The sequence below is a fragment of the Schistocerca americana genome, chromosome 10 (genome assembly GCF_021461395.2).
Source record: "Schistocerca americana isolate TAMUIC-IGC-003095 chromosome 10, iqSchAmer2.1, whole genome shotgun sequence".
Taxonomy (NCBI): domain Eukaryota; kingdom Metazoa; phylum Arthropoda; class Insecta; order Orthoptera; family Acrididae; genus Schistocerca; species Schistocerca americana.
This window is the reverse complement of record NC_060128.1, coordinates 95863572-95878398: the sequence shown is the minus strand read 5'-3', so window position 1 is coordinate 95878398 and position 14827 is coordinate 95863572. Positions and strand designations below refer to the sequence as shown.

The 14827-nt window shown below is 40.5% G+C and overlaps 1 protein-coding gene across 1 annotated transcript in view; it reads left to right on the top strand.

Annotated features, from left to right (window-relative positions):
* LOC124552268 (serine-rich adhesin for platelets-like) overlaps nt 1-12303 on the top strand; it is an 820531-nt gene extending 808228 nt beyond the window's left edge. Inside the window, exons 36-38 of the mRNA XM_047126548.1 lie at nt 1098-1353; nt 3447-3669; nt 9763-12303. Coding sequence (XP_046982504.1) covers nt 1098-1353; nt 3447-3669; nt 9763-10106 — 823 coding nt within the window. The 3' untranslated portion in view covers nt 10107-12303. The remainder of the gene's footprint in view (nt 1-1097; nt 1354-3446; nt 3670-9762) is intronic.
* The last annotated feature ends 2524 nt before the right edge of the window (nt 12304-14827 follow it).

The window sequence follows — 14827 nt, the reverse complement described above, 5'->3', positions numbered from 1 at the left end:
GAACCTCGTAGGTGACAGTCCGGTGGCGGCGAAGGAGGAAGAGCGAGAGGAAGGGCTGTCTGAAAATTCTGAAGACCAGAGTTCATCAACAGATGATGAGTGTGCTCAGAAGAAACAGAGGATTGTGAAACCCGTTAGTCAAATCCGTTACCTAAGAACACACAGGGGAAAAGATGGAGAGGGGTATTAAAACATTGTCCATAGTGACATATGACTAACAAATAAGATTTCAAGAGAATGTTGGAAACCTGTATTTACCTTTCAACAATATCACTCTTCACAGATGCAATGAAGAACAATTTTAAAGAATAATTTTATTCTCCTGTATTGGTTAAAAACAGTCTTGGTTGCAATTTTATTTTTTTATTTTTCAACGACGCGTTTCTCCTTATTTAGGCATCTTCAGGTTATCTTTTGTAGATGGACACGAGAGGCACCAAGATCTGTATCCGGTTAAGCACTTGTTTGCTGTATGCCACATATGGATTGGAAGAATTTCTTTATTCTCCTGTTGCAAATCATGGCTTTTAATACAAACTTTTATTAGGATCATAGAGCATGTGATACTGAATTGGCTGCATGGGGGCGGGGGGGGGGGGGGGGGGGGGGGGGGTATGAATTTCAGGAACAGGAAGATTTGTGCAGAGAGTAAAGCATGAAATTAACTTTAGGTGTGCAGATATAACAGGAAGGCACCTCACCTGGAAACCCCACATAAAAGAAGTTGGGGGTAAAGCAGTAGGCTACCTCTGTAACTGCTTAAACAGCTGCTGCACCTCTTCAGGAACCACAAAATAGTGTGGTTCCTCCACAGATACACCTCCATAGTTGTCGGACCTATGGGCCCGCAAGTCATCTCACCGTGGCAAGATCAACGGTTTGTGAGAGAATAGTCTGTTGACAACATATTGTGACACTGGTCTCATTCCACTGCTAGGACCAAAGTTTTGTACACTTCTGGGATTTGAATAAGCTACACCACTCTTAATATCACCTATCACTGAGCTCAGCTACAGAGATGTGTGATTAATGTTTGCCTGTGAGTGTTACAGTAATTATATGCAGAATTATGGAGTAAAAGTACACTTCTGTTTCAGTTTTCGACCACCAGAGCGTCAGGGAACATTCACGAAGGACGAACCTACGGCGGTTACTGCAGTGAAGCCGACAGTGGCGACGGCAGCTCCGCCCGAACAGAACCGAAAGAAGAGGCGGCCGGCGACTGCCGGCAGGCCGACGACGTCTGCGTCTGCAGTCACAGTCGGTGCACAGGCCGCATCTGCACCCACTTCCGCCAAGAGGGGCACGGCGCGGCGCGAAGCTACCAGCAAGATCGCTGGGCTCTGGAAAAAGGTATTCACTCTTCTTGCTCTTCTGTGCCTAAAGCATCCTTATCTGTTCACTGTTTTATGATTGTTATGTTCTTTTTCAGTGATATTAAAGTAAGATCCTAAGAAACCAAATCTTTAGACACAAGGCCCATCATATGACATATCAACAAAAGAATGCCTTAGCTATTTAGTCCAGAATGTAACCCACGGAGCAAAGTTTCAGCGTCTTCCTTTTTCTATTTGCTCATTTTCTGATGATTGAGGAATGTAATATGTACCCCCCCCCCCCCTCCTCCTCCTCCTCCTCCTCCTCCAGCCCACCCCGAAGAAATGATCAGTTCTGATCATACTCCTGTTAGTGTTCAGTTTCTAGACCAGCAATTCACAGTGAAATGAAGTGATAAAATTATACTTAAAAATATATTCACTGACTGCAAATTCATAATATGTTCACTATATGCAATTCAAAATATATTTACTGACTGCAAATTCTTTGGCATCAGCAGTATAAGGATAACTGGAGTGGCTAATGTAATTATTCGTGATAAGTGGGAAGTCCAGGTTCGAGTTCTGGTTTGGCACAAATTTTTATATGTCACCAATGGATAGTATATCTACACATAATACAGCTGATGCCGAGGAATTCACAGTCAGTAAATATATTTTGAAGGATTTTATACAGCTGTGGATTGTTAACAATTTCTGTTCCGTCAGACATGCCAGTTAGTTATAAAATTACGGCTACAGTAGATCATACGACAGCTTAATGACACACACACAAAATAAAACTGAGTATCGGTAGTTATGCAGAAAAAATACTGACTCACCCACTCAACACACAATATGAAAACGCATTTTTTATTGTTGAGCATAGTTTTCAGAACAGAGATGTAGTAATATGTACTCACTTTTGTTACCAAAAACTGATTCTGTATTTCATGTGAAACAAGAAATATGCAATGTTTGCTGCCATATTACTTCATTGTGCAGTGGAATTCATGCAGGTGGACAATTGCATATCATGTGATGCCACACCATGCAACTCCCAACAGTGTTAAAGGGTTAAAACTGTGTGGTCCACTGGAAGTCTAATGCTTCCTGAGTGACCCATCCATGCAAGACCCACTATCCATCCTCCAGATGTATCTCTCTCCTACGTTTACTGCTCCAATTATTTTCTTCATTGATTCTGGCCAAGTGTGGACTATATAAAATTCAAGTGTAGCCCTACGCCTCCAGTTGGAGCTGCCTTTTTTTTTTTTCTTCTAATTATTATTATAAAATGTATGTAATGTAACAAGTTTGTGGGTTTGGTGACCATCTGGCTTACAGACAGTAGAATAGCATAGTATTAATGGTAGTAAAGTCAAGATGAAACTCTCAATCATGAAATCAGAACATTTGCGGCAAGTGATTATTCCTCTACAGCAGACTGAATATACTCTGTTCTGTGCGTAACTCAGCTTATAATTAATTGCACTTCGAGGAACACCCATTGGAAAGCAGCATTACACAGAGAAACAGCACTTAAAATGTGTTTGAGCACTCTTCAAACTATTGGACACACACTTTCCAACCACAGGCGGGGGGGTGGGGGGGGGGGGCGGTGAGAGCAAGAAAGGCAGTAACGGTAATACTCTGCCACTGTCCCATGTATCTGCAGTGTGATTAAGATGCTTATAATGCAGTTCAGAAATATGATTTCCTTATTTGAGGCTGCTCGCTCTCAAAATTGAGTTCAAACTTAACTTCATTTAATTGGCTCTACCTGGATTGTCTTTTTCCTTGGGCTTATATAACAGTGAGTCACAGATTACTTTTTCACAAAAAACAGCACCCTATGTGTGCAAGAATCATGTATCAACATCTGAATATGAGTTAGGGTCCAAAATTAGGTACAGTTAAACTGATCATTGCAGTGTTTATTCATCACCATAGAAGCTATATTATCGAATTTAAAAACTTTTTTCAATTCATCAGCAAGTACACCCTATCCGCACTAATCCAATCAGTTGCTGTGAAATTAAAACACGAGACTCGTTCCTAACGATTATTGTCATCTCATTGTAAGGTTCTTTTGAGATTACAGTTGTAAATATATGATTTTGTGTACAGGCTGAAGAATCAAAAACAAAGCAGAAACAACAGCAACAACTGCAAAAGAGGGAAGCAAGGGGAGGAGGCAGTGCCGCTTCTCACGCGGCACAGTCTGCAACAGCGCAGAAGGCGAGCTCGACTACCGGACGAGGACGGACTGCAACGAGAGCACTGACGTCCCGGATCCCGACAGTTGACTCGGCAGCGCCGCCGACACGTACAGAGAAGGTGGCTCGTAAAGGTGAGCGGTGGCACTATCAGGGTGGGGGGATTCAGAAGTTAGTCTGTATTCTGTAGTGACATCTTCCAGTGAACTGCACGTATATTGAATTATGTCCTTTTTAATATTTTATCCATCATCAGCAATAGTACTCGTGTATAATGAAATAATAAGCAACCAGTTGCATAAACAGGGTGTATACGACCCGGGACAGCCAGGAGATCTGGGAGAAACTCGGGAGTTTTTTCATCTGGGAGAAAACTGTGAAAAACCCGGGAATTGTTTAGAATTCCGGGGATTTTTCATTGTTTTAGTTTTCAGTTGAATTTTTGTGATTTTGACTGGTAAGAACCAATACTCTAACAAAGGATATTACTGTATCCCACTACTGTAGAATAATACTACAGCAACAAAACATGAAAGAGAGAAAAAAAAAACCAAAATAAAACTTAAGTTGCAAAGGAAATGCGCCGTATACAACAACAAAACAGTGAACATACGAGCGTCTGCAAACAGCAAAGTGTGTCAAAGGCTTTAGGAAGACTATGCAATGCTTTGTAACAACAAATTGCCTCCGATGAGCGTGGCGCGACAACTGTTTAAATTAGATTCGTTTGAGCAGTCGCGGGAGGGCTCTTGCGCATGCGCAGTTAAGTCGCGTATGAGTAGTACCTTCTCCCGCTTCTGGTTACAGAATTGTGGCTGGGAGCCACTACTTAATATTGCCCTGGTTAGGAAATCAGTAAATCTGGGGCTGATGCACAGCAGTCCGAGTTGTGGTGGGGAGGTGGGTTGTCTCCACGTGACCTGTGTTTACATTTAGTGATTTTTGTGGCCGGGAGCTATCAAATGGATTAAAATACGTTCGCGTAATTATGGAAGGCTAAAATATGTTATTAGTTTTAGATTTTATTTCCACCTTTCTGACAGTCAAACATTAATTGCCTTACAGAACAGAACAGAAATCTTTTCTGTTGAGGCAGTGAATTTATTTGAAATGAAGTGTTTAATTTCACACTATTGGCTAGTTTCAACTGTTCACTGCATTTCAAGTGCGCGTATGGCATTATGTCATAATAAAGGACCAAACATGAGATAATACAGTACTGGTACTCTAAGAAAATTTACATACGAATGTGCATTTTAAGCCGAATTATGCGTATTAGTATGGTTCACGAAATTCCAACGCTCTTGAAATATCCTCTGATGTCTTGTTTCTTTTATGACATAATTTAAGATCTTTTAATATCTTACACGTACGAACATATGGGCTTCCTGTGTCATCTTAGCTGCCCAAGCGCGGTGACGCTTGTTATCAGGCGCCCTCTTGCAACTGCTGAAACGAACGTGTTTCTAACAGGTCGCGGGAAAGTATTGCGAATGGTGGTTTGAAAAGCGTTACATTGAAAGCAGATTTCCTTTTATGTGCGAGAATGTATGATTAATTTCTTAAATCACAAAGCGTTTGATTCTCATTTAAAAATCAACTCTTTGAGGATGGCCATTTAGAAGAATTTCGAGCCCAGAAGATCAGACATTTACTTCGTTATTAAAAATTTTACTGGCAAATTTGTGTGATGTATCTTAAAGTGTAACAAGCGCGCTACGTAACAGTGATCTTGCTATTGGCTGACCACATCACGTGTCCTGTACTGTCATTAGCTGGCGAGATCACGTGACATGAGCTATGACTGGCTTACAAAAGCACATCACAATCTCGATTTCAATGCTTCGGAAAGTGACATGCAGTGTTTGGTTGAATTCGAATTTTTACCTTCGTAATACGAAAATATGCAGCGTACATATTGCTGCACATCAAAGGTCTTTCAAAATGTGTTTTTCCTCCCGAGTTTCGTTTTCTAAAGTGCCGGGAAATTCTACTCTGGTATATAAAACCGTAAACATGATGAGTTTTACATTGCCGAATAAGAGTGTACTGTCACTTAACATGGAAAAAGTGTGTTTTCACCCGGGAGAAAGTGTATTTTTTAACCGGGAAATCCGGAAATTTTTTTCCTTGTCCACGTATACACCCTGATAAAAGAACTTTAATTTCTGATTGGTCCAGCACTTAATGCTCTTCTCAGAAGTCTTATTAGTCTTTTGAGTCTTCAGTAAACTAAAGATCTGCAAACCATATTTATTTTAATGATGAATGTATCACTAATAAGCCTTCTGAGAAGGGCATTAAGTGCCTGAAACCAGTCAAGAAATTAAATTTCTTTTATGCAACTGCTTGCATATATTTTTATATATAATTTTGTCCATTGTTTATCAAGAAACATGACAGTCCCCTTGAAAATCTCATGTGCCTTTCTTTATTAACACTGGTAAGAAGCTCTAAGTTTGAATTCCTGCTCCTTTTGCCACAGAATGGATACCTAACTTCATGCATATTTTCTCACTGTAGTTTTTATGTCTATAATGTTCTGGACTACATCCACTACAAAGGCAGTTTCTTTCATATTTATAAAACTAATTGACATTTTCCAATTATCTCCAGCTTTTCTTCCTCCAACACAGTCATAAGAGAAGTACTCATTGTTTCTGTTTATATCTCGTGTTTTATTAGCAGCAGTTTGTCCAGGTACTTTCACAGTGTCCCAAATTATGCCGTTTTATTGTTTGAGTAATCTGTTCCTTTCCCCTCCTCCTGTGTGTGTGTGTGTGTGTGTGTGTGTGTGTGTGTGTGTTTGTTTTTTAGTGACACAATGGGCACTGTTTGTCCAGAGAGTTGGGACACTTCAGAGAATTTCATAGCACGATTTGTAGGTACACTTAAGAAATGTATTACAACAAGAAGGCAGCATGCGGGCCAGTACATAGAAGTGTAATTTCTTGTTCAACATAACTCTGCCACTAAACAATGAGGGTGTTTATATTTGTCTAAGTAGGAAATTTGCCACAATGGAGGGAGTGGAAACTCTCTCAAAATATTGACACTGGTTAAGTGTAAGCAAACACAGTGGATCCTTGCAAGTTGGAAGAATAAACCCATTATTCACGAAGAATATAACTTACTGAATGCCACATAAGGCCGGACTGTTGTACAGCTCAAGTTCTTGAAATGGTTTCTGCTGCCATATCGGTGCAACTTACTACTAATTAAATGGCTGTGTAATATCAATGACGTGACCAGATTTTTCATCAGTATTTGAACCTTTTCGTTGCTACAGATCTGCTCTGTTCATTCCATGCTGAGCGTGGCTTTTGTTATGGCTGTACAGCTCGCCAAATACTGGTGCCTGTGCTGAGAGACAGCATTCCAGCTGATATGAAATACGTATTGTCCAATTTTAAGAAAACTATTAGGTGAAAAGTTTGACTTTTGCACAGTTTACTGTCTGATGTCTTCACTCAATAAAGAGCTGAATTCCTTTTCGTTATCCATCATACTGCAGTGCATAAAATAAAATGAAACGTGGCACGAAAGTTTAAAGAGTTTGCAGAGATAAAACTGCATTGTGTAAAGACTGTGTTTGGTTAATTTCGGCCCATAAATTGCAGTGACTGAAATGTAGATAAGATGTTGAAATTTTATTTAATATTGAGAGCAGAACTACGTCTCATTTATTCTCAAGTTATTGGGTTTTATATCCAATGGATGGCCACTTACAACATGCCCAGTTTTCTGCATGCAGACTTCCAAGCTGCTATGAAATACTTATATGATTTTAGTTGAAAAAATTGATTTATGCCCATCTTACAATCTGATATTTTCATTCGATAAAGGGATGAACTTGTTTTCGTTATATGCCATGGTTACTGTGCTGTATCAAATTAAGTAAACCATTGCATGACATTTTGCAGAGGTAAAGTGCATTGTATAAACTTAGCATATGGTCAATTTTAGTTGTACATTACAATGAATGAGATGTAGACACGATATCGAAATTTCATTTAAAATTGGGGGCAGAATTCATTCTCGAGTAACTGGGTTTTATATCTGATGGGTGGCCACACGTGATGTGCCCATTCACATCCTTGCTCATCGTGAATCGTGTGGGCATAACAAATCTAATATTTAATAAACAATTCAAGATATTGAAATGATTTTTTGCAAATAATAGCACACAATAAGGCATGTATGTTACACACTCAAGACTTTTTTTATTAACTGAGATATGCAGGCCCAGGTGTGAGAGGTCAGTGGTTCAAGATGCATACAGACGTCCATAGCACTGTAGGAAAACCCATGCAGTGCACATGTACACGTCCACAGCACAGCAGCACAGCAGCCAAAGGGTTGACATCCAATCTGCAGTACAACATTTTTGCGTTTCTGTGCCGAAAAGGCATTACGGAGCCAACACTGTGTTTGATACATTAAATAAAATGTCAGTGTCTTTCCTAATGTCTGCTGCCAGGTTGGGCAATTTCTCTGTTCCTTTACAGGAATTTAAGCCTACCAGGTGTTCCGGTATGAAATGAGCGTTTTTTTATGAAAATGAAACAATTTTGAATCGAAAAGTAAAAACATTTTATTCAAAGTACTGACCATTGCTTTCTATACATTTTGACCACCTTTCTGGCAATTTGTGGACACTGCGCCAATAGAAATGTTCGTCATTTGAAGCAAACCAATCAGACACCCAGTTTTCGACTTCTTTGTAGGAATCAGTGTTCCTCAGCCAATGCGTGTCCCATTGATGAAAACAAATGGTAGTCGGAAGGGGCAAAGGCTGGTGAATACGGCGGGCGGGGTAGCAGCTCCCAGCCAAGTGTTTTGATTGTATCCTGAACCAGTTTTACTTTGTGTGCAGGTGCATTGTCGTGTAAAAAAAAAATTACTTTGCCATGTCTTCTGGCCCATTCTGGTCTTTTTTCGATCAATGCATAGTTCAAATTGATCATTTGTTGTCTGTAGCGATTAGTATTCACAGTTTCTCTGGGTTGTAGAAGCTCCTGATTCACCACACCTTTCTGATCACATCAAACACAGAGCATTGTCTTCTTGCCGAATCGATCTTGTTTTGCAGTCGATGTTGACGGTTGTCCCGGATTAACCCAAGATTTTTCCCATTTAGGATTCTTAAAATAAATCCATTTTTCATCGCCAGTAACAATTCGATGCAAAATTGATTTTCTTTCATGTCTTTGAAGCAAAATTTGGCAAATGGTTTTTTGGTTTTCCATCTGTCTTTCATTCAATTCATGTGGCACCCATTTTCCACACTTTTGGATCTTTCCCACAACTTTCAAACGGTCAGAAATTGTTTGTTGTGCAACATTTAGCATTGCTGCCATTTGCTTCTGACTCAAAGTATCATCTTCATCCAATATTGCTCGCAATTCGGCATCTTCGAATCTTTTTTGGTGGTCTTCCACATTCTTCATTTCCTACATCAAAATCATTATTTCTGAACCGTGGAAACCATCTTTTGCATGTTGCTTCAGATAGAGCACGATCACCGTATGCCTCGACAAGCATTCGATGCGACTCTGCAGCACTTTTTTCAAATGAAAACAAAAAAATTAATGCTTTCCGCAAATCATCACTTTCTGGTACAAAATTCGACATTGTTAACACGATGAAAGCATATGATGTTAAACTTCCTGGCAGATTAAAACTGTGTGCCGGACCAAGACTCGAACTCGGGACCTTTGCCTTTCGCGGGCAAGTGCTCTACCATCTGAGCTGTGAGGACGGGGTGTGAGTCGTGCTTGGGTAGCTCAGTTGGTAGAGCACTTGCCCACGAAAGGCAAAGGTCCCGAGTTCGAGTCTCGGTCCGGCACACAGTTTTAATCTGCCAGGAAGTTCCATATCAGCACACACTCTGCTGTAGAGTGAAAATTTCATTCTACATATGATGATGTTTGTTCCATGACTTGATGTATACTAAATATCTTTGACAGGTGTCATACCAACCGAACAAAAAAAAAAAAAATTAAGGCTCGTTCACAACAAATGTTCCCTATCGACACATTTGTATCTTAACGCTCATTTCATACCGGTACACCTAGTATATCCATCCTCAAATTTTTTTAGCACACCAAAGACTTCCCGTTATCATAGAAATAGCAAAAAACAGTTCGTATGAGAAATAATAATTGTACATCAAGATACTAAGAGAGAGGCAGAATATTAATGACCTTTATTCTGACACTCACCAGAACTGACGTCAGCCGCCACCCGCACGGAGAGGGGAGGTCAGACCACAGGGAGAGGCACTACAGGGATTGCCAGCTCACTGGCCAAGCCCCGGAGAGTGCGCGAGGATCCCGCCACGACCGTGCCCGCACAGGCACCACACGCGGCCACCGGCCCCGGCCGACCCTTCGCTCGCCCCGCTAACCCGCGCCCGGCGTCTGCCATCGTCCAGCCGTTCAATTACAGCCCACCGACGTCGCAGATCCAGCAGCCGCCGCCCGTGAGGTCGCAGATACCGACGTTGGTCAAGAGGGAAGAGCCACCTCTCCAACTAAACACTGCGTCGATTCGCATCACGACCGTGTAGAAGCTCGGCGCACCATTTGCGGGACGGTAGAGATTTGCGGCCTGAAGTGGTGATACGGCAGTGGAAGTACCGTACCTGTTCATTTTTCTCTGCTTCAGCTACTAGGCAGAGGCAAGTGCCTCGCCTAGTTGACGAACGAGTGTTCGGCTGATAAAACTTGAGACACTGATTTCTGTTATACCTGAGAACACACAGTCTCGTTAACTCAGTCAAACGATCCAATTACGGAATGATTATCAGTATGTAGAAGTTTCCCATAAACTGCTACATTGCTTGCAGTGTAAAGAAACTCTTCCACAAAATAATAGCCTTAAAATACTGTGGTGCCAATTGTAACACATTTATGTAAGATATATATACTGCAATGCAGAGGCTTTAAAAATGGAGTTACTCATTAAATATTTGTGGTTCAATATTACAGCAATTCCTATGCCTTTGTGTGATGGTGATTTTCTTTTGCCTTGTCTTGAAATTACGTGTAACAAAGTTCATCTTCCATAAAAATATTTATTCTGTCATGTGGATGTTGCTGAATAATGTGGTGCAAAGCCATGGCCACACACAACCTCAGTTTCTGATAATAAGACTGGTAGTCTCCAAAGTCAAGTGGTGCTTGTAGTTTGTGAAATGTAGTACTCTGTAATGAAACTGGATGTCCAAGCATCTTCTGCATTTACTGCTGCTGCCATTTTATTTATTTCATCATTTGAGGAGGTACCGTCTGGGTCAAATATTAGTTGGTGATCCAGGGAGTTTTAGGTACAGATCGGGAGGTACGTGTATGAATAAAGTTCTGCTGGCTTCGTATTAGTGATAATGAAGCCACTGTCTTAAATTTTTTCCCCCTCCAAGACTGGGAGTGAGCTCAGTAGTTTGAGAACTGCTAATTCCAGTTCCTTCAGCATGAAGCTAACTGTTGTATGTGCCTTGAATCTCTTCGGTGTGGAGAGATATCCTTGCTTGTGTACACTCACTGGCGTGTATTTCTCATCTGCCAGAGCTAAGTGTTTTGCTTCAGCTCTGTCCAGAGTCATGAGTGGTAATCTATAACTACATAAAAAGAAATTTGCTACTGTTGTCACCTTTTATTGATGTGTTTTAACCTCATCTTGTCTTTCACTTTATTTTTTATTTCTGCCAGCAGAAAGATTGAAACAAAGCAGGACGATGCCTTATGTTAATATACATTATAGTTACATTTCACCTCTACAACAGTTTGTAGAATGGCCTCGCAAAGATATCAGACTTCTTATAGAACCTTGTGTAAAATTAGCCGATGTAATTTTTTTTACTATGTAGGAAGTAAACAGAGCATTTGTGGAGTCTCTAACAATTGTGATAGTACCTGTGAGTTTTGTGCATCAGTTGTTTAGTATACACTGAGATATTTCTTTTTATATAATTGTAAAATCAAAATGTAATACTCATTTAAAGATTTTAATTACTGTAGAATCCAGCAACCTCCACAAAATTCTTATCTTCCTCCTGCATCGCTTGACTGATATGTACCTGTACCTTTGTGTAGGCGTAGATAATTTTTGAAACTTTCATTCCGAGTTCACTATAATTATGCGCACATGGAAATACTCGTACACATTATTGTGGCCAGGGTGTTAGAACTGTGAAACTTGAAAATGATTTTTTTTTTGCGAGTGTTGGTGGTGAATTGTGAAATGTGCTGTGGTATTTGTCAGTTGTTAAGACTTGTGACAGGCAAATGTGGAAGTCTCAACTGCACGTAGATACTTATCGTATATTGCCTGATGCTGCACTTTTTATGTACAAGCTGCTTCTGAAAGTGGGTGTTTCTCTTTGGTGAGAAATGCTTTTTCGGGTGCTTTGGTGTACAGCAAGAAAGGCTGTTAAATTGTGTGCAGAGACCATGTTCTTGGTGGCTTTGTGCTTTTGTGATATTAGGAGATGGAGTGGTTTTCAGTGAAAATGATTTTTTTTTTCCGCCCCACTGATATCTGTCTGTCGGCTTTGTGCAATTCTCTTCACCATTTGCAAACTGCACTGTGTAAAGATAAAGGCATTTATAAAGGTCTAAAACAACTGATGTCTAATTTATTGTTGCAATGTAAGTTGTGTTAAAAATTGTAGTTGTGTCTAAAGCTTGTGTATCTTCCTTTTTCTTCAGTCTATCCCAGTGTAAAGTGATTTTATGTTAATTCAGTATAAAAGTATTTTAGACAAATATGCAGTTTGATTTACAGTGTGTGTGTGTGTGTGTGTGTGTGTGTGTGTGTGTGTGTGTGTGTCTCCACACTATCTGTTATGTACGTAGAACTGTAGAGACCTGGAGAGGATTGACTGTTGACCAGCAATGTAAACAAATGTATCATGTTTCATAAGTAAGTAGGAGAACTCGTTATTGTTCGATTACATGATATAACAGTCCCTGAAACTTATACCAACCACTAAATGAAGTGTGTGCATGAATAACACTGCGTGGCATATTTTCACATTTTGTAGAATCACATGGAATAATGTGTTATATGACAGTCTGCATCACCTGCTATAATAGTTGACCTGTTTACCGTTCAAGGGCAGTACTAGACAGGGAGGAGAGAGTCTCAGTTTTCGCACCTTTGTGTGAGCAATGCTTACCACAAGTGGACGTGCAAATAATGCTCAGAAAAGGAAAATTAACTTTGGGAAATGGCAGGATACTTATGAGAAAAATACTTTGTGATGCTGAAGTGGATCATAAATCATAAAAGGAAAAGTAATTCGTGCGAAACAGCCTCCAATGCGGGTGAGTGCAATAACGTTTCATCGGTTTGGTACGTCTCTAGAGTAGCATATGTGTTCTGTACAGTGGTGTATGTGCCCTCCAGAGTACATGGGTCTAATAACGTACTTTATGAGCGTCTTCTGAGAACATTACAGAAAAAATATGTAACGTTAATAAAATTAAGTACATTTTTGTTATCATTGACAAAAAAATATATTACACATTATGAGCATTGCTATATTATTAAAAGAGAATGTGAAATATGATAATTCAGTTGAATATTAGATAGTAATACTGACTGCATGATTCAGGGTCATGTATGCAATGCAGAAGTATGTTCAAAAGAAGGATGCAAGGACATAAACCTGGAAGTTAAGATGAAGCTGTATGAAGAATGTCATACTTTGATGCACAATGAGCAGTTCATTTTTAGATCCTGTAGAAAATCGCTTGCCAGCCAGACGAAAGAAAGGTAAGACAGACAACTGTTCACGAAAATAAGTACAGGGCTATTACAAATGATTGAAGCAATTTCATAAATTCACTGTAGCTCCATTCATTGACATATGGTCACGACACACTACAGATACGTAGAAAAACTCATAAAGTTTTGTTCGGTTGAAGCCGCACTTCAGGTTTCTGCCGCCAGAGCGCTCGAGAGCGCAGTGAGACAAAATGGCGGCAGGAGCCGAGAAAGCGTATGTCGTGCTTGAAATTCACTCACATCAGTCAGTCATAACAGTGCAACGACACTTCAGGACGAAGTTCAACAAAGATCCACCAACTGCTAACTCCATTCGGCGATGGTATGCGCAGTTTAAAGCTTCTGGATGCCTCTGTAAGTGGAAATCAACGGGTCGGCCTGCAGTGAGCGAAGAAACGGTTGAACGCGTGCGGGCAAGTTTCACGCATAGCCCCCGGAAGTCGACGAATAAAGCAAGCAGGGAGCTAAACGTACCACAGCCAATGGTTTGGAAAATCTTACGGAAAAGGCTAAAGGAGAAGCCTTACCGTTTACAATTGCTACAAGCTCATGGAAGAGGATGCGTTCAGTGCGAAACTTGTTTTCAGTTATGAAGCAACGTTTTTTCTTAATGGTGAAGTGAACAGACACAATGTGCGAATCTGGGCGGTAGAGAATCCTCATGCATTCGTGCGGCAAATCCGCAATTCACCAAAAGTTAACGTGTTTTGTGCAATCTCACGGTTTAAAGTTTACGGCCCCTTTTTCTTCTGCGAAAAAAAGGTTACAGGACACGTGTATCTGGACATGCTGGAAAACTGGCTCATGCCACAACTGGAGACAGACAGCGCCGACTTCATCTTTCAACAGGATGGTGCTCCACCGCACTTCCATCACGATGTTCGGCATTTCTTAAACAGGAGATTGGAAAACCGATGGATCGGTCGTAGTGGAGATCATGATCAGCAATTCATGTCATGGCCTCCACACTCTCCCGACTTAACCCCATGTGATTTCTTTCTGTGGGGTTATGTGAAAGATTCAGTGTTTAAACCTCCTGTACCAAGAAACGTGCCAGAACTGCGAGCTCGCATCAACGATGCTTTTGAACTCATTGATGGGGACATGCTGCGCCGAGTGTGGGAGGAACTTGATTATCGGCTTGATGTCTGCCGAATCACTAAAGGGGCACATTTTAGGCATTTGTGAATGCCTAAAAAAACTTTTTGAGTTTTTGTATGTGTGTGCAAAGCATTGTGAAAATATCTCAAATAATAAAGTTATTGTAGAGCTGTGAAATCGCTTCAGTCATTTGTAATAACCCTGTACTTTCAAATACAAAGTCCACTGAAAAGAAATGTGGCAAAAAACATTGCTCGACATATTCTGCATCACCCAGCAGCGAATACCAACTCTGCAACATAAACTGCAAGGTAGAATGACGGCTCCTAAAGACGGTTGAGGAAAACATTTCAATAGCCCACATGTCACATTAAATGACAATAGGGCTCTGATTTGGGA